The following is a 22,417-nucleotide window of genomic DNA, read 5'->3' on the forward strand; positions in this document are numbered from 1 at the left end:
GTTGTCATTGTTGAGTTGTATGAGTTGTTTGTATATTTTGGAGATTAAACCCTTAAACCAACTATAATTTAAAAAAAAGAAGATTATGGGAGAAACATATGTATAGCCATGGAAAGAAGAAATACTAGGCTAAGATTGCTAAATTAGATACAAAACTGGTTAATGTACTGCAGAGCAATAAAATCATAATTTGGGGAGGTTATCTTTTCTGCAAGACAGAAATGATTAGCGTTTCTGCTGCACAAAATCGTTTGCATTTCTTTTTAGCATTTTCAATATAGTTGATTTACAATGTTGTACCAGTCATACATATATATACATTCTTTTTCTCATATTGTCTTCTATCATGTTCTATCACAAGTGATGGGATATAGTTTCCTGTGCTATACAGTAGGGTCTCATTGCTTATCATTTGCATTTCTATCAGTTTTCTACAAATTAATATCTGCCCTTACAGAGACATAAAATATCCTAATCCACAGCAATTACTGAGTTAAACAGAGGAGTCTAATTTCCCTAGAAAGTTAGAAAATCCTTGATTGCCTGTTAGATGCTTAAGAAAACTTTTCTTGAGGTTGGAAAAGTAATACAAGCCTATTGTAGAGTTTTAAAAAATACTAAGCTTTTTAAAAGGAGCAGTTTAAAATGCTCCAAACCACTACCCGGACTTCACTGTAAGTAGCATTTTTATGTTTCTTTACAATGTTTTTCCTAAATGTTTTTGACAGCGGAGTGATTATTGTGGAAAAAAAAAAAATTGGCAGGCTGCTTTCATTCTTTTCCTTACTCTCAAAGATCCTGCCATATCATATGTCATTTTAAGGTCTATATAATGATTGGGCGCTTTTTATATCATGATTCTTTTCACTGTTTTTCCTAATTCATGTCTTTGTCATGAGCTTTTTCAGAATACAAACTAGCATAGACAGCTCAGGGCTTCACAAAGAGTAGAACAGGTCCCTCGCTGTGATCTATTGCAAAATCAACCCTCAGCACAAGGGTTTGAAATTTTTTTAAAAAAGAACGAAAAAGAGAAACTATTAAATTTTTTTTCATTTCAAAATTAAAAACAAAATAGCATAGACAGCAATATAATGCCCAAGGGTGTAGATACAACCTGCTTTAAGAAAAAAAATACCACGTTCAGGTTTTTGAACATAAGCTACTATTCTCCTTGCTTGGCCTTGCACTCAACCTCTTTTGGCTCCAGAAAAAGAAAAAGAAAGAAAGAAAGGAAGTACGATTCAGGAGTTCCTGTCGTGGCTCAGGAGTTAGTGAACCTGACTAGCGTGAGGACGCAGGTTTGATCCCTGGCCTCGCTCAGTGGGTTAAGGATTCAGCATTGCTGTGAGCTTTGGTGTAGGTCGCAGATGCAGCCCAGATCCCGCGTGGCTGTGGCTGTGATGTAGGCCAGCAGCTGCAGCTCCGATTGGACCCCTAGTCTGGGCACTTTCAAATGCCTTGGGTGTAGCCCTAAAAAGGCCAAAAGACCAAAAGAAAGAAAGAAAAAAAGAAAATATCATTCATGGAGTTGCCCTCTCTCCCCATTAACCTTCCAAATGTTCTCCTGTCCAGATGGAACCACTCTTCTGTAGTATTTGTTACTTGCTTTCATGTTTATGTTCACCCTTGTAACACCTACATAAAGTATATATTTTTGCGTAGTTTCAAACTGCAGAACCTATCACATCACAGGTTCCTAAGGAATTAGGGTTCTGCAGCTTGCCTTTTTCTAGCAACCTTATGTCTATGGAGAGTTATCCACGTAGTTACTTAGAATTCATTCACTTTTACTGCTGAATGGTGTCTCCACCTTTGTTTATCCACTTTCCTGTTGCTGTGCCTTGAGGTTGGTTTTTATCACCCCTGTGTTGCTAGGAACACCCTGTGCACACATGACTGTGTGGGGGTTTCTCTGGGTCCATATAGAGGAACAAAGCGCCAGTTAATAGGCATGCATATCTACCACTGCACTGCATTTTGTTTAATTTTTTTGAAATTTTATCAAAGCATAGTTGTTTTACAATGTTGTGTTAGTTTCGGGTGTACAGGAATGTGATTCATTTATACATATACACATATCCATTCTTTTTCAGATTCTTTTCCCTTATAGGTTATTACGGAATATTGAGTAGAGTTCCTTGTGCTATACAGTCGGTCCTTGTTAGTTATGTATTTTATACATTGCAGTGTGTATGTGTTAATCCCAAGCTCCTAATTCATCCCTATGCCCTTCCCCTTTGGAAACCATAAATTTGTTTTCAAAGACTGGGAGTTTGTTTCTGTTTTGTAAATAAGTTCATTTGTATCGTATTTTAGATTCCATGTATAAGTGATATCATAAGCCTTTCTCTATCTGACTTACTTCACTTAGTGTGAGAATCTCTAGGTGTTTCCATGTTGCTACACATGGCATTACTTCATTCTTTTTTATGGCAGAGTAGTATTCCATTGTGTGTGTGTATCACATATTCTTAATCCATTCCTCTGTCAATGACGTTTAGGTTGTTTTTATGTTTGAGCTATTGTAAATAGTGCTGCAGTGAACACTGAGGTACAAGTATCTTTTCTTTTTTTTTTTTTTTTCCTGTCTTTTTTAGGGCTGCACCTGCAGCATATGGAAGTTCCCAGGCTAGGGGTCTAATCAGAACTGTAGCCACCAGTTATGCCAGAGCCACAGCAACGCTGGATCTGAGCTGCATCTGGTATCTACACCACAGCTCATGGCAACGCTGGATCCTTAACCCTCTGAGCAAGGCCAGGGGTCGAACCTGCAACCTCATGGTTCCTAGTCGGATTCATTAACCACTGAGTCACGACGGGCGCTCTGCCAGTATCTTTTCAAATTATGGCTTTGTCCGGATAGCTGCCCTGGAGTGGGATTGCTGGATCCTGTGGTAATTCTATACTTTGTTTTTTAAGGAACCTCCATAGTGGTTGTACCAATTAACATGCCCATCAAGATTATAAGAAGCTCCCTTTTCTCCACGTCCTCTCCAGCACTTGTTATTTGTGTCATTTATTAATGATGGCCATTCTGACTGGTGTGAGGTAAACCTCATTGCAGTCGCCACATTCTGCTAAGTCTCGTACATGACTGTGCCCACTTATACTCCCACCTGCAACGCATGGGAGTCTGGTTGCTCTGCACCAGATATTGACACACCGTCTCTGTGCAGGACCGAAGAGGAAAGATTTAAGCCTTGATGTGACACACAGTCTCTGTCACAGCTATTCAACTCTGCTGTTGTAGCATGGAAACAGCCTTGGACAGTTCCTAAGTGAAGGAGCCTGACGAACCTTTATTCAAGGACACTGAAATTTGAACTTTGTCATTTTCATGTGCCACAAAACAATTCTTTTGATTGTTTTCAATGATTTAAAAATAGAGAACACAGTCTTGCAGGTTATACAAAACAGATGGCTGGAGAGATTTGGGACCAGGTCACAGTTGGCCATCCTTTGCTTGACATCCTCTTCCAGATCTGGAATTTTCAGAAACCGTAATCTACTAGGTGTGAAATGGTAAATTGTGTATTTACTTCATGCTCCTGATTATTAGTGAAGTCAAGCATTTGACCATGTTTATTGGCCACTAGACTTTTCTGTTCCATGACTTATCTCTTCATGGTTCCCCCCCCCCTTTTTTTTAAGATTATGGGTCTTTCATTTATCGACTTAGGAGTTCTTTCTATTTTCTGGCTGGGCATCCTTTATTTGTATGCTTTGCAAGTCTCAGAGTGTTGTCCATTTCCCTTTTGCAAAGTATCTTTTGATGCAATGTTTTCCAGTGAAAATTAGATGTAGCCAAATCATACTTATTTGACAGTGAAAACCCATGTTTATTTTTCATACGCTTTGAGAAGGTGGAAGGAAGCTACCACTTTCCTGGATGGGGGAAAGAGGAAGTATTTCTTGATTGGGTGGAAGTGGAAGAATGTCCCTCACTTTGACACCAGGCTCTTTTTCAGTCCAGTCATTTTCTTGAAGGCGAACAGTGTTGCAATCTGCAGTTCTCTGGTGAAAACGCTGTGTTTAGTGGAGGTCAGTGCTGGCCAAAGACGGGCATCTGATACTCATGAAATGTTAACTTGGCTTTCCCAGCAAGTTGGCGGGCATCTCACTTCCAAGCCAGCTGACGTCATTCAGAGTAGAAAAAGACCCTCCCACACGGCCTTGGTAATTGACTCTGATGGGCTCCTCTGCCAGCCTAAGTGGTTCTGGAACAGAGAGAACTGTTGTCATCTGAAGAACTTTCGAAAGTCACGCCAGCCCAGACCGCACCTCCCCCGCCCCCCACTACACACAGACACTCAAGCCAGCGAGGGAAAGAAAAGCAGTTGAAATGCTGGTCAGCAAAACCCGCCTTGGCTGCCTTAAGCTTTGTTCCTGAGCTCTCGCTCTGTGAAGGCTGTTTTCCTCTGGAGAGAGCTGGAACCGGGCTGTCATGTTTGACAGACGCCTCCTGTCGCCTCAAACTAAGGGCATCCTTCCTGGGGTAAGCTCGTGGGCAGAGAGGCAGACCAGACGCCCGGTGTGGTTGAAAGAAAAGAGGAAGGTACTGAATGGTTAAGGAATGCAAGCTCCCATCACGTCCGCGACTTCACGTTGCTTCCACTTTTCTCCTCTGGCCAGAAAGGTTGTCATTCAGAGCGTGCATCCCTAGCCTGATCAGAGAAGGTGGAGCAAGTAAAACTGTAGCTTGGGTTTTCAGCTGTGTCTCACTGAGATCGATTCGGTAGCTGTAGCCTGGGTTTTAAACTCGGTCTCACTGAGATTGATTCGGTAGCTGGGGGGGTGGGGGGAGGGAGAGAGAGGCAGAGAAGCGTGGTGGAAAATGGAAATGCTCTTTCCAGCTGCAGATGGACACTTGTCGCATCGTGGACAGCTTGGCCCCTGAGCTTTTTTGTTTCTGAGGCCTTTCTGTGACAGTCTGCATGATGTGACCTCCTGTGTTGCTGCAAATTAAGATTTGATAACTCTTTGTCACACTGAATTTTTTTTTAATTTCATGAAATACGGACATGAGAGTCTCATGTGGAAAAGACTGAAGCATAAAGCTTTACTTCACGACGATTGGATGTTTGGGTCTTTGGGTTTGGTTTAGAACTTTTAAAGGAAAGATCATATTGTTTGTGCTCTTCCAGGGCAGGCTTTGGAAAGAAAAGTCATAATTCCAGAACCCAGATGTCAATCGTAGTCTATAAAAACCATCAGGTTACGGGTATCTGTGCTAATAGGACAGGAAAATCTCATTTTAGAATCAATAAAGTCCAGCTTGTCTAAAAATTCTTCTCAGGTTACCTCTTTCATTTCCAGTTGTGCCAACCTGCCCTAAATTTAGTTTCACAGAGGGGTAGAAAATGCTTGCCAAGAAATATCTGTGGTTTGGTCCTCATTTGTTCTGTGTCATATCAAATAAAAGTGTGGCACAATCAGTAAATAGTGAGATGCTTTGCTTAATCCATTGGATTTCAGTGAGCTTTTATTACTTTTCATTTTATTTTTTTGAAATGTATTTTATTGAAGGAGAGTTGATTTACAGTGTTATGTTAATCTCTGCTGTACAGCAAGGTGATTCAGTTATACACATATGTATGTATATACATTCTTTTTCAGATTCTTTTCCATTATGGTTTTATCACAGGGTATTGAATATAGTTCCCCGTGCTTGACAGTAAGACCGTGTGGTTTATCCATTTTATGTGTGTGTGTGCGTGTGAGTATACATGTGTCATATATGTATGACTATACATTTAAAAATTTCCTCCCCAAATTTAAAAATTCTAAGAAGAAATTTTAGAATGTGCAATTTTCCTGGCTTGGGTTAGCCCCCAGTAGACTTTGTACACCTCAGTGCTATTTCTTTAGGCTCTGAATACACTAATTATAAAGGATTACTGGGTGTTGGATACTTGACGTTTCTAAGGTTTTCAGTTGCCACTCACGTTTAATTTGAAAATTGTTCAGTACCTGTTTGTTTCGAAGGACATCTGGAGTCATCATTTTCCATAAACTTGGCTGCTTTCTAAGAATATTATCAGACACTCAGTAACTGCTCTAGTAGTTTCTGCAAAGAAATTCTATTATGAATCAGAAAAATGTTTAAACCATAACCCAAATTGCCCAGGATCCAAATTGCTACCAATCATTTTGAATATCTTCAGCTGTGAAATTGGGCACAACGTCACAGTTTTTTTTATTGGAATGTCAGGCTGTATGATTCTAGAATAGTTACTTGAATAATTTCTCCTTTAGTTAATTTCAGTTGTCTTAAAGAATTAGAATCTGCACAAGAATGTGTACCCTTTTAAGCTACCTCCTCTTTAGCAATCCTTGATTTTTATATCCTAAAGCCTAGTCACGCATCTTAACTAACACTTGTGTTTGAATCGGGCTGATAAATACATGGATTTTTATTTTATTTATTTATTTATTTATTTTTGGATTTTTATTTTAATGGGTAAGGTTTAAATTAAATCTTTATGGGAGTTCCCATTGTGGCTCAGTGGTAACGAACCCACCTAGTATCCTTGAGGATGCAGGTTCGATCCCTGGCCCCACTTAGTGGGTTAAGGATCTGATGTTGCTGTGAGCTGTGGTATAGGTTGCAGACGCAGCTCAGATCAGGTGTCACGGTGCCTGGGAACTTCCATATGCCACACGTGTGGCCCTGAAAAAAAATTATTTAAATAATAAATAAATAAAATCTTTATAAAGATTTTATTCTAAAGAATTAAGAGGTATTAACCCAGTTATAAAATAAGTAAGTCACAGGGGTGTAAGGTATAGTATAGGGAATATGGTCAGGATTTTATGGTATGTAATTTATAAAAATATCCAATCACTGTGTTGTGCACCTGAAACTAAGATAACATTTTAAGTCAACTATACCTCAATAAATATTTTATTCTGTTGTCATTTAACACGTTCATCTAGTCATTCTCAAAGTTCTCCAATGATGGAAATTTTTCTTTCAACCTGGACAATAATATAAATGGAGTGAATTTTTTTCAGTACATAAATATATATGTATATTTATGTGTATATATGTGTGTATATACATATGTATTTATGTGTATGTGTTTTATGTATTTATGTATTTATTTATGTGTTTATTTGTGTATATGTGTGTACATACATATGTATTTATGTGTTTTATGTATTCATAAAAAGCACACTAGGAAACTATACATTTAATGTGCACTTTGCATTAAAATCAAATGGATACACCAATGAAATTTAGTAGAGGTAATTACTTTTTCATCTCCAAGGGCAAAAAACATATGACTGTGACTAATACGAAGTATGCGTGTTATCTTTTTGTGAATGCTCGTGTTGTTGCATTGTAAGTCTCTTCAGCATAATATCCTTGATGACTGTCATTATGTGTGTGTGTCATTATTCTTAGACAAAGGTGGCCAGTCCCTCTTCCTCCTCTCCTTCCTCCAAAAAAAAAAAAAAAAAAAAAACCCGAAAAATGATCTCTTAGATTCGTGCAGGTTTTTCCATTTATTTACCTTTGTTACTCATGATTCCAGCTTTTTCTGACCGTGGTTAAGGGCTGGTGTTTGAATACAGTGAGACCTGACCTTAAATACTATACCATCCCCTTCATAACTCTGGGATTTGGCAAGCTTTCTCTTCTCTGAGTCTCGGTTTCATTGTTTGTAAAACTAGAAATAACAGTATCTGGGAGTTCCTGTTGCGACTCAGCAGGTTAAGAACCCACCTGAGGATGCAGGTTTGATCCCTGTCCTCGCTCAGTGGGTTAAGGAGCCAGTGTTGCAACCAACTGCAGCATAGGTCACAGATGCGGCTCAGATCCGATGTTGCTGTGGCTGGGATGTAGGACAGCAGCTGCAGCTCTCATTCAGCCCCTAGCCTGGGAATTTCATATGCCACAGGTGCAGCCGTAAAAAGAAAAAGAATGATAATAATAATATCTATGTTCACAGGCATTGGGGAGAATTTAAAAATATGTCAGTTTGGAGTTCCCGTTGTAGCTCAGTGGTTAACGAATCCGACTAGGAACCATGAGGTTGCGGGTTCAGTCCCTGCCCTTGCTCAGTGGGTTAACGATCCGGCGTTGCCGTGAGCTGTGGTGTAGGTTGCAGACACGGCTCGGATCCTGCGTTGCTGTGGCTCTGGCATAGGCCGGTGGCTACAGCTCTGATTCAACCCCTAGCCTGGGAATCTCCATATGCCGCGGGAGCGGCCCAAAGAAATAGCAAAAAGACAAAAAAAATAAATAAATAAATAAAAAGAATGATAATAATAATATCTATGTTCACAGTCATTGGGGAGAATTTAAAAATATGTCAGTTTGGAGTTCCCGTTGTAGCTCAGTGGTTATTGAATCTGACTGGGAACGATGAGGTTGTGGGTTCGATCCCTGGTCTTGCTCAGTGGATTAAGGGTCCAGTGTTGCCGTGAGCTGTGGTGTAGGTCGCAGACACCAGACGCGGCTCAGATCCCGAGTTGCTGTGGCTGTGATGTAGGCCGGCGGCCACAGCTCTGATTAGACTCCTAGCCTGGGAACCTCCATATGCCTCCGGTGCAGCCCTAAAAAAGACAAAAAAAAAAAAAAAAAAAAAAAAAAAATCCCAGTGCACCTAGCCTGCTGAGCACGGCACCTGTAGTTCTTAAGGGAACGTACACACCCATCTGCATTTTCTGCAGTGGCTAATAATTAAAGACCTTTGCTCTGAGATGCCAAATTTTGACATCGAGGACAGGCAGCAGGGGAAAGTGTTAAGCTGTTTTCTGTCTGCATGTGGAAGAAAGAAAAATTAAAATACATAACAACTCTGTAAAGTGGGACTCCTGATTGGGTATCTGTGGATCAAGTATCAGAGGGCTGGTAGGGCAGGAAGGAATCAGTATTCCAAAAAGATAGGCAGGTGTTTGCACCTGTGTATAGATGAACATCTTCTAGCATCGGGAGAGTTTCAAAGTGGCCTTCAACTCTCAGATGGTCAAGAACCATAGCTTCTGAATGGGAATCAGCCCAAGAGAAGAAAAAATATGATGGAGGTTAAATATTCTAAGGTGTCTAGTAATTTCCAAATTTTTACTCTTTCTTTCTCTTTACCTTTATATTGTTAAGCAGTTTAGGGTGGAAACAAAGGATATTGACATGAGCCTGTGTATTTCCATCTATTATAAAACAAGATTCCTACACCATTTCCCAGGTATAATTTGTATTTAAATAAATGTATAATGTTAGAAAGCCTTGGTGGCCGGTCTAGGTACAGAAGGATTCTTCAAAAGAGGCGCAGGGATGCATGCTTTATTACCTGGAGATGCCAGAATGATTGATTTCAACTTGACCCCATAAAACAATCTGTTTGTAGAAAGAAAAATATTCTGCAAGCCCAAAGAGATTTGCAAAGTTATTTTTATTGTTAAAGTCAAAAAAAACTTGAAAGAGAGTTTTCCATGTCAAAGTAATTAATTAGAAGTTATTAGTATTAGGAGTTCTCATTGTGGCTTGGTGGGGTAAGGACCTGACGGCTCTGTGAGGACGTGGGTTCAATCCCTGGCCTCACTCAGTGAGTTAAGGATCCTGCGTTGCTACAGCCTTCGGCATTGTTTGCAGATGTGGTTCGGATCCGGTGTTGCAGTGGCCTGGGCATAGGCCTCAGCGGCAGCTCCACTTCTACCCCTTAGCCTGGGAATGTCCATATGCCACAGACGGGCTGTAAAAAGAGGAGGAAAAAAGTTATCAGGGTTAAAAAATAGAAGAAATATCAAAGGAAATGTGTGTAGGAACATTCCAGAATTTCGCTGCTTTTAGTCAAATATTTTTATTCTGGCAAATTATATCCCATTCCTTTTCTACAAGCATATGTATTTTTAGAGTGGTAACTGTAGTGCACAGATTATTCAAGAGTCTGCCTTTTTCGATATTTTGAAATCACTTTTTCGTCACAGAATGATATAGCATGGTGTGGAGTTACCATAGTTTTTCCAAATAGACTGGTCATTTATTGTTAGACTTTTAATTAATTCCATAATTTTGTTTTTAATGGATAAATAAATCTGTCATAACAACTTTGAGCATATGGTTTTTTGCTCTGTTAAGTAATTTATTTGAGATAAATTCTCAGACTTGGAATTATTTGGGCAGTGAGTGGGTTTGAATGTTCTTATGTCTCTGTCTATGTCTTTCCATCATTCTTTTCAAAATGATTATACCAGTTGATGATGCCAACATAATATTATTAATATGCTAATTTTGTCATAAGACATCCCATGTTAGGTGTTAATAATTGCCTTAAAATATAGATAATTACCCAGCATCACTTTAATTTCTGTTTAGTAGATTATTCTACTGAAATTTATCTGAAATTTGTATATTCTTTGTAACGCTATAAATTATTTTATTAGATTTCCTGTGTTTAGATTCCAGCATTAATTTTATTTATTAGGTGATCAAAGTACCTCTTTAGAGAATAAACTATTAGTTTTCCCCTACTCAGTCTCACCTATCAAAATATTTCCTTTCAGAGTTCCCGTTGTGGCTCGGAAGGTTAAGAACCCAACACAGTGTCCATGACAATGCTGGTTTGATCCCTGGCCTCACTCAGTGGGTTAAGCATCTGGTGTGAGCTATGATGCATTTCAGATTTGGCGTTGCCATGGCTGTGGCATAGGTCACAGTGGCATTTCAGATTTGGCGTTGCCATGGCTGTGGCATAGGTCACAGTGGCAGCTCCATTTCGGCCCCTAGCCTTCCATATACCTCAGGTGCAGCCCTAAAAAGAATTAAAAAAAAAAAAAAAAAATCAGAGCTGTCACAGCTCTAAAGGGACCCAGCACCTCATAGCATAGCTTCCTATGTGACTCTCCCTTCCAGTGGGCATTTAGGGCCTGTCTCTCCATCTCCCCTAGGATAGGAGAACTGGAATTTTCCATTCTTTTTCTCGATAAAAGATCTGCCATCATGTCGACCATAATATAATGGGATATCCTTCTTTAAATCCTGATCCAGTTGTATAGCAGTTTTCTTACCTATTCATGGCATTTTAGGCAAGAGGAAAGGAAGAAATCTGGCTTCTGCAATCACATCTAAGATCCTTCTCCTGCAAGCAGCATGTAAAATAGATCTGCCACAGGAGCTCCCACTGTGGTGCAAGGGGATCACGGCATCTTGGGAGCCCCAGGATGGTTTGATCCCTAGCCCGGCACAGTGGGCTAAGGAGCTGGCGTTGCTGCATCTGTGGCTTAGGTTAGGACTGGGGCTCGGATCTGATTCCTGGCCCGGGAGCTCCATATGTTGCGGGGTAGCTTAAAAAAAAGGGGGGGGGGAGAAAAAAAATAGATCTGCCACAGTCCTCACCCTCTGATGCCAGTGTCCCCTCCCCTCAAAGTGGATTCTCTTCCACCCTGGCAGCCTAATCCTCTTAGTTATCACACAGAGAGAATGGCTTTGATTTGAGAATAGGAGGGGCAGAGCTCACTGCTCCGGAAGGAGAACAAGATTTTATTCCTGATTGTAGCTCTGGTTTCTTTGTTTGGGAGCAGTTGATTAACATCTCTCAGCTTGCTTGATCACCTGTAAAATGAAAGCAATCATTCTTATCTCTCTCTTGCTCTATATGGAAGCCTCTTAAGGCCCTCAGGGGTGATGCAAAATTCTTAAAGCATCTCAGAACAGCTGGTGCTGGTCTTGTCTTTCGTTTGAAGCCCGAGCAGTTGCTTGAAGAATGTACTTTCAGTATCACTAGGCATTCAGTCAAGTCTTTTAACATCGGGTCTTTCTTTTCTGGGGCTTTACATTTTTCTTTTCCTTTTTGAAAATTGTTTATTGAAGGATGCTTGATTTACAGCGTTGTGACAATTTCTGCTGTACATTCTGTCGTTTTTTTCTTTTCGGGCCTCGCCTGTCTTGGCACCAGCATAGGTGTTTCTGCAGCATGAAACCCGATCCTTCCTGCTGGATCCAGGCTCATGTCCATTTTCTTGACTTAGCCGAATAAACTTTAATGTTCACTGAAAACATGTACCTTCCTGGAACCTTTCAAGGCCAAGTTCTACATATGCATGTTCTCTCCTTCCGTCACAGCTCTGCTACCAAGTTGTGAGAATGCACTTTCATGGTGGGCTGTGAAAAATGAATGCTAACCTGGAGTTCCTATCCTGGCCCAGTGGTTAACGAATCTGACTAGGAACCATGAGGTTGCGGGTTCGATCCCTGGCCTTGCTCAGTGGGTTAATGGTCCAGCGTTGCTGTGAGCTGTGGTGTAGGTCCCAGACACGGCTCAGATCCCACGTTGCTGTGGCTGTGGTGTAGGCTGGTGGCTACAGCTCCGATTCGACCCCTAGCCTGGGAACCTCCATAGGCTGAGGGAGCAGCCCAAGAAATGGCAAAAAGTCAAAAAGTCAAAAAAAAAAAAAAAGAATGCTTACTTGAGGTTTGGGCGTTTTTAATTTTTCTATTTTTCATTTGTGGCTGCCAAGCATTGAACCTGAGCCATGGCAGTAACAATGCCAAGTCCTTTACGCTAGGCCACCAGGGAACTCCTGGGTAATTTTTAAAAGACTCGATTATAAGAAGTGGCCTCATAAAACTGAGCAAAGTATTAATAACCTGCATGTGATATGTATTGGGCATACCCAGGTGAAATTAAATGCAGTCTCTATTTTAGGGAAATTATTTATTCGGATAATATAACAAGATAGCATATATATATATATATATATACCACTGTGCAAAAATTGAACAATAAACATGACTTTCTAGATTATGGGCAGCACAAATGTTTAGAGAATTCTCAGGGTAAAGGATTGGTTGAAAATGCAGAAGTTATGGAATTCAGTTCATCTTGATAACAAAGAATAGATTGGTCAACCATCTCTTTAATAAGATTTAGTTGAATTATGTAGGTTTTTCAATGTAGCTAGAATGTGGAGGTGATTATGTGGCTGAATTTGAGCTCAGTAAAAGTTTGTATTTTATTTTATTTTATTTTATTTTTTGTCTTTTGTCTTTTTAGAGTCGCACCCATGGCATATGGACGTTCCCAGGCTAGTAGTCGAATCTGAGCCAGCCTCCGCCACAGCCATAGCAACACAGGATCCGAGCTGCATCTGCATCCTGCACCACAGCTCACAGCAACACCGGATCCTTAACCCACTGCGCAAGGAGTCAGGTTCGTTCTCCACTGAGCCACAACGGGAACTCCTGAAAGTCTGAATTTCAAAGAGATCTCCAGGAGTTCCCTAGTGGCACAGTGGCTTAAGGACTCAGTATTGTCCCTGCTGAAGCTCGGGACAGGTTCAATCCCTGGCCTGGGAACTTCCATATGCTGGAGACAAGGCCAAAAAAAAAGTAAATAAAGAGATCTCCAAACTATTCCCTCTGCTTTGTATTTCATATGAAGGGTGGGAATTCACAGGCCATTGTAGAATGTGTGATAGGGGAGTTCCTATCATGGCTCAGCGGTAACGAGCCTGACTAGTATCCATGAGGACACAGGTTCGATCCCTGGTCTCACTCAGGTTAAGAATCCAGTGTTGCTGTGAGCTATGGTGTAGCCGGCAGGTGTAGCTCCGATTTGACCCCTGGTGTGGGAACTTCCACACCCTAAAAAAAAGAAAGAAAGAAAGTGTGATAGGATTCAGAATTCCCATAAGAGCCATCACTTTGCTTCTGCATAACTTTTGAGAGAGGTGATACCATAGCTGGAACAACTCACGGTAGGGACGTTGAAAGGTATTTGTTTAAAGAGACCCAAAAAGACCCGTTGTTATGGAGCTCCGTGTTAATCAGAGATCCTAAGAGGCAGTTTGTGTGGATCACAAAGGTTCTTCAATTCTAAGGCAGTATCTGCTTTGGGGATGGGAAAACATATATTTGTTTAATTTCTACAGCTGAGGGACAGGACCTGCCTTCTCTGGGACTGTTTTTCATTCTGGCAGCCTAAATCGAGCACTCATAATGCTGGCAAAGTTGAAGACATTATGCTGGGGCACATCCACCAGTCCCCAAAGGGCAAATACATACGATCTCCTTTCTGTGAGGTACCTGGCATCATCGACCTCGCAGAGAGAAAAAGTGTAACAGTGGTTGCCAGGGAAATGGGGGCGGGGGTGAGCGTGTAAGGGGGACGGAGTTTCCGTTTGGGGTGATGAAAAAGTTCCAGAGATGGGTGGTGGTGACAGTTGCCTAACAGTATGAAGGTCCTTAATGCCACTGAACCACGCACTTTAAACTGGCTAAAATGGGTTCCCGCTGTGGTGCAATGGGTTAAGAATCCGGCTACAGCAGCTCAGGTCACTGCTGAGGTGCAGGTTCAATCCCCGGCCCAGCAGAGTGGGTTAAAGGATCCGGCGTTGCTGAAGCTGTGGTTCGGATTCAATCCCTGGCCCAGGGAACTCGCATATGCCACGGGTGAGGCCATTAAAAAAAAAAAAAAAAAAGAGCTAAAATGGGAACTTTCATGTTGTGTCTCTTTTCCTACAATTTAAAAATGCAATTGGGGGTGTTCCCATTGTGGCTCAGCAGTAAGGAACCTGACTAGTATCCATGAAGATACAGGTTTGATCCTTGGCCTCCCTCAGTGGGTTAAGTGAGGTATGGTGTAGGTCACAGACGCGGTGTGGATCTGGCGTTGCTGTGGCTGTGGTGTAGGTCGGCAGCTGCAGCTCCAGTTCCACCCCTAGCCTGGGAACTTCCATATGCCGTGGGTGCGGGCCTTAAAAAAAAAGTTTTAAAAAAAAATGCAATTTTGAGAAGTTCTTTAATCTGCATGTAGGTTGCATGAGGCCAAATGCTTTTTATGTATTATTTAATCCTCACAGCAGCAGCCCAGTGAAATAGACACATTGTCATCTCTGTTTTAAGGATGAAGAATCTGATCCTCTGACCTGAGCACAGCTAGGGACGTCACAAGTCTAGGTCCACTCAGGGTACAGTGGCATCACTGGGGATTGTAGCCCAGCAGTCAGCCTGTCTGACTCAAGATAGTGCAGTGATAAAATTAATTTTATAAAACAAAGAAAACGGTCCTTGGGGGACTTGATCTCACTCCTGTCTGTGCAAGGCTTCCTCCCCAACCCCTCTGACAATTGTGTTCTTACTGCTCAGGCTGACTGCACCTTTGCTGCCTTCCTTTAGGAATAAGGACTGGAGTTTAGGGGGCTCCTGCTTGATATTTGAGCCCTGAGTGTCCTATAGCAGGTCAGGCCCCCACACCCAACCTCTCGGTAGTGAACCAGGCCGTATAGGCCTTCCCAGCAACAAACCCCAAGGCCAGCTGCGTCCTCATGAAAATCACCCAACAGGCTCACTACCAAGATAGTCTCAAAAAAAAAATTTTTTTTTTTTTTTTGCTTTTTAGGGCCACACCTGAGGCATATGGAGGTTCCCAGGCTAGGAGTCCAATCGGAGCTATAGCTGCTGGCCTCCGCCACAGCCACAGCAACACAAGATCCAAGCTGAGTCTATGATCTACACCACAGCACATGGCAATGCTGGATCCTTAACCCACTGAGCAAGGCCAGGGATCAAACCGGAAACCTCATGGTTCCTAGTTGGATTCATTTTCACTGCGCCACGATGGGAACTCCTAGTCTCAAAATTAACTTGAGCTTGGTTGTTTGCACTGTGGCACAGAGGGTTAAGGTGTTGTCTCTGTAGCAGCTCAGGTTGCTGCTGAGGCTCAAGTTCAATCCCCAGCCCTGTGCAGTGGGTTAAGTATACAGCATTGCTGCAGCTGTGGTGTAGGTCACAGCTGCGGCTGGGATTTGATCCCTGGCCCCAGAACTTTCATATACTGTGAGTGAGCCCCCCACCCCAAAAGAAGACATTTTAAAAATTATTTAACCTTCTCTAAACAAGCCACTTTTAATAAAACTTTTTTTTTCATCTTCTAGCTTGATCCATTAGAATTTTTTTTTGTCTTTTTACTATTTCTTTGGGCCGCTCCCCCGGCACGTGGAGGTTCCCAGGCTAGGGGTCAAATCGGAGCTGTAGCCACTGTCCTACCCCAGAGCCACAGCAACACGGGATCCGAGCCGCGTCTGCAACCTACACCACAGCTCACAGCAACGCCGGATCGTTAACCCGCTGAGCAAGGGCAGGGACCGAACCCGCAACCTCATGGTTCCTAGTCGGATTCGTTAACCACTGCGCCGCGACGGGAACTCCCCCATTAGAAATTTTTAACAAGGAGCTGCTTTTTTCCTTATAATTATGTCCCAGCTACTTTTCAGAGGGAAAAAAAAAGAGAGAGAGAGAGAGAAAAAAACCAGAGCACAGAATCATTCCCCTAAGGGAATGTACGGAAAAGCCAAGGATATTTTCCTAGAGAATGCATATATACCATTTCTCTCCCCCCCCCCTTTTTTTTTTCTTTGCTAAAATCTGTGTTTCTAATTAGATTTCACCTAAGAGGTTTGGGGGTTCATTTTTGTGTTGATTTTGTTTTATATGTTTTGCAGTTAGTGGCTTTCAACCACTAACTATCTATCTATCTCATCTATCCCCTCATCCTTGTTGGATTACAGATAAGAAGACAATTCAGTGATAAAATTAATTTTGTAAAGCAAAGAAGAACGTCGTTGGGGGACTTGGACAGAGTCACAGATCTTTGCTGATTCTGCTACCTTCTGATTGTTGCCTCTTGGGGGGCGGCATGCCCATAGCATGTGCTAGTTCCCGGGCCAGGGGTCGAACCCACACCATGGCAGTGACAATGCCAGATCTTGAAACTGCTGAGCCACCAGGGAGCTCCTGATTGTTGCTTCTTGATGTTTCTTTACCTGTATTTTTTCATTGTGTAAGATGATGAACTTGAAGGCCATGTCAGAAAATCCCAGTGTCTTTCAAAACCTTGCTGGGAACACGTGCCACATCATTCTCCCTGTTTCTACCTTTTACATTCTACCACGGAAAAGCAGATGGTCTGTACCAGCTGAGCGAAATCACTTCCAACCCAGCTTTTTTGCATAATTTTCCCCCTGCCCTTAATCCAGAACAAAGGAAACACCGTAATAAGCCAAGATAATGAATTAAATCAAGTTCTTAATTATAGAATCAGGAAACTGCTTCACATCCTTTGAGGTTCCACACTCACGTAACTTGCAGAGTCGTCTCGAGCCTCCTGTAAGATGTGATCTCTTCCAAGCATTTGCCTGATCAGTTCAGCAAGAGAAAATGCTGACAGTTTTTACAAACCTTAGAAAAGTAATTACGACATTTAAAATACAAAAATAGATGTACAGCACTTCAGATCCTCTCTCCTCCTGATGCTCTCTCAAGGCCAGTTCAGTTTCTCCTAATAAGGCATTTGCCCTGCTTGCCAGGCTCTGACAGATGATATTTTTACAGGTCTGTTCTTTTGGTGTGTTCAGTGCAATGCCTGAGCCGAACAGGCTCGACTGGCCTTATTCACCGAAGGGGAATTCAGCCTAAGAGGGCATTTTAGCATCCAGGTCAGACCCACTACCCTTCAGTCTTACCCTTAGGAAAGATAATGCCTCTTTATTTGGTATTCATGTTTTCTTTCCAGTGGCATCCGTCCGATTCCAGGGCTCCTCTACGAAGCAGGGAAAAACATGGCATCTGGTGCTGTGAGTTCTGACAACACCGGGAGGACATAATTGCTTTATCACAAGGGACTGTGCAGATAGCACCTGTCACCACTGTATGAAGGCTCTTAGGTTATGGAATTTGGTCAGTGACTAACATTATCATGGAAGTGTCCTGAAACAGAGAACAGTCGGATTGATAAATTGTGAAGGAGAGGAGAAGCCAGTAGCAGTCAACAGATGATAAGCCAGTACATGGCTTAAAAGCATTCCTGGGGTTTCATTTAAAAGAAACTTACTTTGCTCTGCTCCCTGTTCATTGCTTTGGAAGTTACTCTTCACTATACTTGTCATTTTTTTTAAAGTAGGTATTTAATTGTTATATGAATGATAAGGGGATACGTGGGTTTAGTTGCAGACCTGTGTGTGTGTTTCAAGTCTTGCTGAAAGGAACTGTTTTTTCATAGCATTTCATAGCTGCTCTCAAGGGGGAGTCTTTTACATGTAAGATTTAACACACCTCAAAACGATCAGTTAGGATATTGGATTTTCTTTTGAGCAAATGGAGGAACATATACATCTGTATCAATAAAATCTGTGAATGGAATATGAGGGCCTATATGTTATCTCTAGTAAAGTTATGAATTATAACAATATTTTAGGAGTTTCCGTCGTGGTGAAGCAGAAATGAATCTGAGTAGGAACCATGAGGTTTTGAGTTCGGTCTCTGGCCTCGCTCAGTGGGTTAAGGATCCAGCATTGCCATGGGCTGTGGTGTATGTAGGTCACAGATGCGGCTCGGATCTGGCATTGCTGTGGCCCTGGCGTAGGCTGGCAGCTATAGATCTGATTGGACCCCTAGCCTGGAAACGTCCATGTGCCACAGGTGCAGCCCTAAAAAGACAAAAGGCAAAAATAATAATAATACTATTTTAACAAGGTTATCTTCTTAAAAATGTTTTAAGACATTCAGTAGCAGGAAACATGATCTGTTCAATAAAAAAATAATAATGAAAGAAAAATCTTGTGTTTTTTTAGAAAAATATGATCTCTGAACAATAATATGATGTAAATTTTTTTAATTGATGAAAGTTTAGTCGATTTAAGATGTTATGCTGATTTCTGCTATACAGCAAAGTGACTTGGTTGTGTGTGTGTGTGTGTGTGTATACACACACATTCTTTATTATTTTCCATCATGGTCTATCCCAAGAAACTGAATAGAGTTCCCTGTGCTACATAGGAGGACCTCATTGCTTATCCGTTGTAAATGGCATAGTTTGCATCTACTAACCCCACACTCCCAGCCCAACCCACTCCTTCCACCCACCCCCTTGGCAACCACAAGTCTGTTCACCATGTCTGTGAGTCTGTTTCTGTTTTGTAGATAGGTTCATTTGTGCCTTTTTTTTTTTTTTTGGTCTTTTTTGGGCCGCACCCACAGCATATGGAGGTTCCCGGGCTAGGGGTCGAATTGGAGCTATAACCACTGGTCTATGCCACAGCCACAACAATGTGAGATCCAATCTGTGTCTGCAGCCTACACGACAGTTATCATGGCAACACCGGATCCTTAACCCACTGAGTGAGGCCAGGGATTGAACCTGCATCCTCATGGATGCTAATCAGATTCGTTTCCACGAACGGGAAACTCCCTGTGTCATACTGTAGATTCCACATATAAGTGATATCATATGGTATTTGTCTTTCTCTTTCTGACAGTTAGTATGATAATCTCTTGTTGCATCCATGTTGCTGCAAATGGCCTTATTTCATTTTTTATGGCCAAGTAGTATTCCAGTGTGTATAGGTACCACATCTTCTTAATCCACTCCTCTGTCGATGAACACCTAGGCGGTTTCCACGTCTTGGCTGTTATAAACAGTGCTGCAGTGAATATAGGGTTGTGTGTATCTCTTTGAACTTCCGTTTTGTACAGATATATTCCCAGGAGTGGGTTTAATATGGCTTAAATTTTAATTCCAGATGATCTCATGTTTTAAACTTAGAATTGGACTTATAAAATTCTTTGATGCTGTAGAAAAAAAATCGCTATTTTTAGGTCCTTAGAAAAATTTTAGCTAAGGACCTGACTTTTCTCAGCAGTTTCTCACTCAATAATTTTATGATAGGAAGTATATAGGCATTTCTCTTCGTTACCATTGACTGATCTATGTTGATTCGGTATAAGGTACATATCAAAGTGAAATGCCCCTCAAAGACATCTACAACTAATTGAAGGGGAAGAGAAAGCAAATGCTTGGTGAGAGAGAAGCTACCACTCCAGGGATTATGAACTATGGACATGTCTGATTCACTGGAATCTAGATTGAGAGTATGAATTTAGATTTCCAGCCTTGTTCGTGAAAATAAATAAATAAAGAATTAATTAATTTAATTAAATTCCCTTGTCCTGCTCTGTGGGAGTTGAGGGCTTTGCATTAATCATATTTATCCCAGAATGTCTGTTTAGTCTATTAACTCTGACAACAGCCATCATCTATTCCTTTGCCCAAAGGCATTAAGATGAAATATTACAAGCAATGTTTTATTTCAAGGATAAACAATAAATCTTGCTAGGCGTTGGTCAAACGCTAAGTATCCTGGTTAATATTCTGAAAGCGCTTGGTATTTGTTCATACCAGTAAGTGGCTGGTAGTTTGACCGAGTACTTGATTAGGATTGTAATGGAATTTATGTTTAAAAAAAAAAAAAAAACCGGAATAGGCCTGAATTAGAGTAACGTTTGGACGCATTATCCAGTATCTCTGAGAGTCAGTTGGCTTCCATTTGCAATTGAAGGAATAATGATGTGAGCCCTCTTGACCTAAAGAATCAAATATAATAGCTATGAAAATCTTGAACATAGTACAGCACAGACGTCCTGCCTGGAGATTTGACCTCTCTTGGGAACAGTTCCCTCCGTGAGGCCCCGTGAGAATTTCCCCCATGCCTGGTGCCAAGCCCCAGTTCACCGTCCTTCCCTTGTCTCCTTCCACCACTTTGCTCTGCCCTTGAAAAGACCCAAAGGCCATAAAAGAATCCTACGGAGAGAAGAATGGTGGCCACATTAAGACAGTTGTAACGGGACCTGAAGGGGAGCTGAATGCTAGACAGAGCTGTCAGTTGTGTTGGGTGCACCTGAGGCCACCGAGGGACAAGGCTGAAGAGAAAGCCAGGGTCCTTGGGTTGATTTGCATTTTGTCAACGCTGTGAACGTGGATTCGTTTGTTTTGTGATTCGGGCCGTGAGAAGGATGGTTTCATCTTTAGAACTGTCTCAAGACAAAATGAGACCAAAGCCTGTGAGCAGAGGAGTGGGTTACTTGCAAGAACTAAGACAGAGCAAACGGGAGGAGATGGCTTCTGTGAATCTGAAAATAGGGAGTTCCCTGATAGTGCCGTGGGTTGAGGATCCAGCTGTGGCTCAGGTCACTGCTGTGGCGCAGGTGCCGTCCCTGGCCTGGGAACTTCTGCTTGCTGTGGGTATGGCCAAAAACACCAAACAAGGAATCTGAAAATAGATTGATTATCTACATAGTCTACACATGGGTTGGCAGGGTTCTGAGAATTAAAAATATAACACAACTGTTAGAGCCACACATGGTTTCTTTCTTCAGAAGTAGTCACCTCTGGGGAGTTCCCGTTGTGGCTCAGCAAGTTAAGAACCCAACTAGTATCCATGAGGATGCAGGTTCAATCCCCGGCCTCACTCAGGGGGTTAAGGATGTGGCATTGCCCTGAGCTGTAGTGTAGGTCACAGACACTGCTCGGATCCCATGTTTCTGTGGCTTGTGGTGGGCTGCAGCTCCTATTCGAGCCCTTGCCTGGGAACTTCCACATGCCGCAGGTTCAGCCCTAAGAAAGAAAAGAAAAGAAAAAAAAAAAGTCACTTGTGAAGGGAAGATAGGACAAGTGTTTCACAGTCTTTAACGTACTACTTCTAACACTTGCTGTTATTGGAGCTACCTTGGTTTTTGGATTCTGGCTAAAGAGCTGACCTTTTGTAAATCTTATTTGTAGCTGTCCATGTCTAGGTCTGAATCTACTTAGAAGAGTCATTATATTACAAAAAGAAAGAAAAGTTTCTAAAAAGTGGGGTTTCATAGAGTTCTCCTGTGATGCAGCAGGTTGAGGATCCCTTGTTGTCACTATAGCAGCTTCAGTTGCTACTGGGCCTCGGATTCAATCCCTGGAGCTTCCACATGTTGGGAGTGCAGCCAAAACACACAAACCAACCAGGGGTTGGATACATAACTCACCACTGGGTATTAATTTTACGTGTGGTTTGTTCTCAGGATAAGTGATACCCCACAAATAATGAGTAGAATACTTGCATAATTGTAGCCTTTCTTTTCTTTTTGGGGCAGAGCCTCTGCTCAAGCCAACAGCTGTCCGTTCTAACCAATGAAGTATCTGCCGTGAGCCCCGCTGATGAGGCTCCCGTAGTCTGTTCTGATTTTCTCTTTCTCCTCTGTGGTGTCTGAAATAACTAACTCCCCAGTGAAATCATGAAAAACCAAAAACCGAACAACCACCTGTCTAGAAGGTTTTCACAAGGATGCTTCTGGTGCGCCAGCCCCCCCACCAGATCCCAGAAGACCAGATTCTCGGCAGGTGGTTCACGCGTCTAGCATTGCTTACACATCTCCCTGAATTTATGGGGTCCAGCTTGTTCCTGCCACACTGCTGCCCGATTCATCCAAAATGGCTTAGCACAGTCCTGTGTGTCCTGCTCTTTGTGGGGACTACCAGGAAGCCCGTCACCTGCAGCACTGCAGCCCCTCCGACTGGCTGTACTTTATCATCATTGATTTTTTTTTTCAGTTCCTCTAACAAGCTAATTGCTAACCAGCCTCCAGGCCTTTGCACGTGCTATT

General features: G+C 42.0%; 1 protein-coding gene across 8 annotated transcripts in view; it reads left to right on the top strand.

Annotated features, from left to right (window-relative positions):
• The window catches only part of CACNB2 (calcium voltage-gated channel auxiliary subunit beta 2), a 455,426-nt gene that overhangs the window by 227,260 nt on the left and 205,749 nt on the right, over nucleotides 1-22,417 (top strand). For 2 of the 8 annotated variants that reach the window (XM_021064822.2, XM_084980213.1), the window contains exon 1: nucleotides 4,330-4,498. The exons of 5 other annotated variants lie outside the window; for them this stretch is intronic. In XM_021064822.2, coding sequence (XP_020920481.1) covers nucleotides 4,448-4,498 — 51 coding nt within the window. In that variant the 5' untranslated portion in view covers nucleotides 4,330-4,447. Of the gene's footprint in view, nucleotides 1-4,329; nucleotides 4,559-22,417 lie in introns of those variants that run through there. One more of the 8 variants, XM_021064818.2, reaches the window with a different exon arrangement.

This window comes from Sus scrofa, chromosome 10 (genome assembly GCF_054392235.1).
Source record: "Sus scrofa isolate SSC_HxYL_T2T_F1_AM1 chromosome 10, Sscrofa_HxYL_maternal_Yorkshire_Landrace_v2.0, whole genome shotgun sequence".
Lineage (NCBI taxonomy): Eukaryota > Metazoa > Chordata > Mammalia > Artiodactyla > Suidae > Sus > Sus scrofa.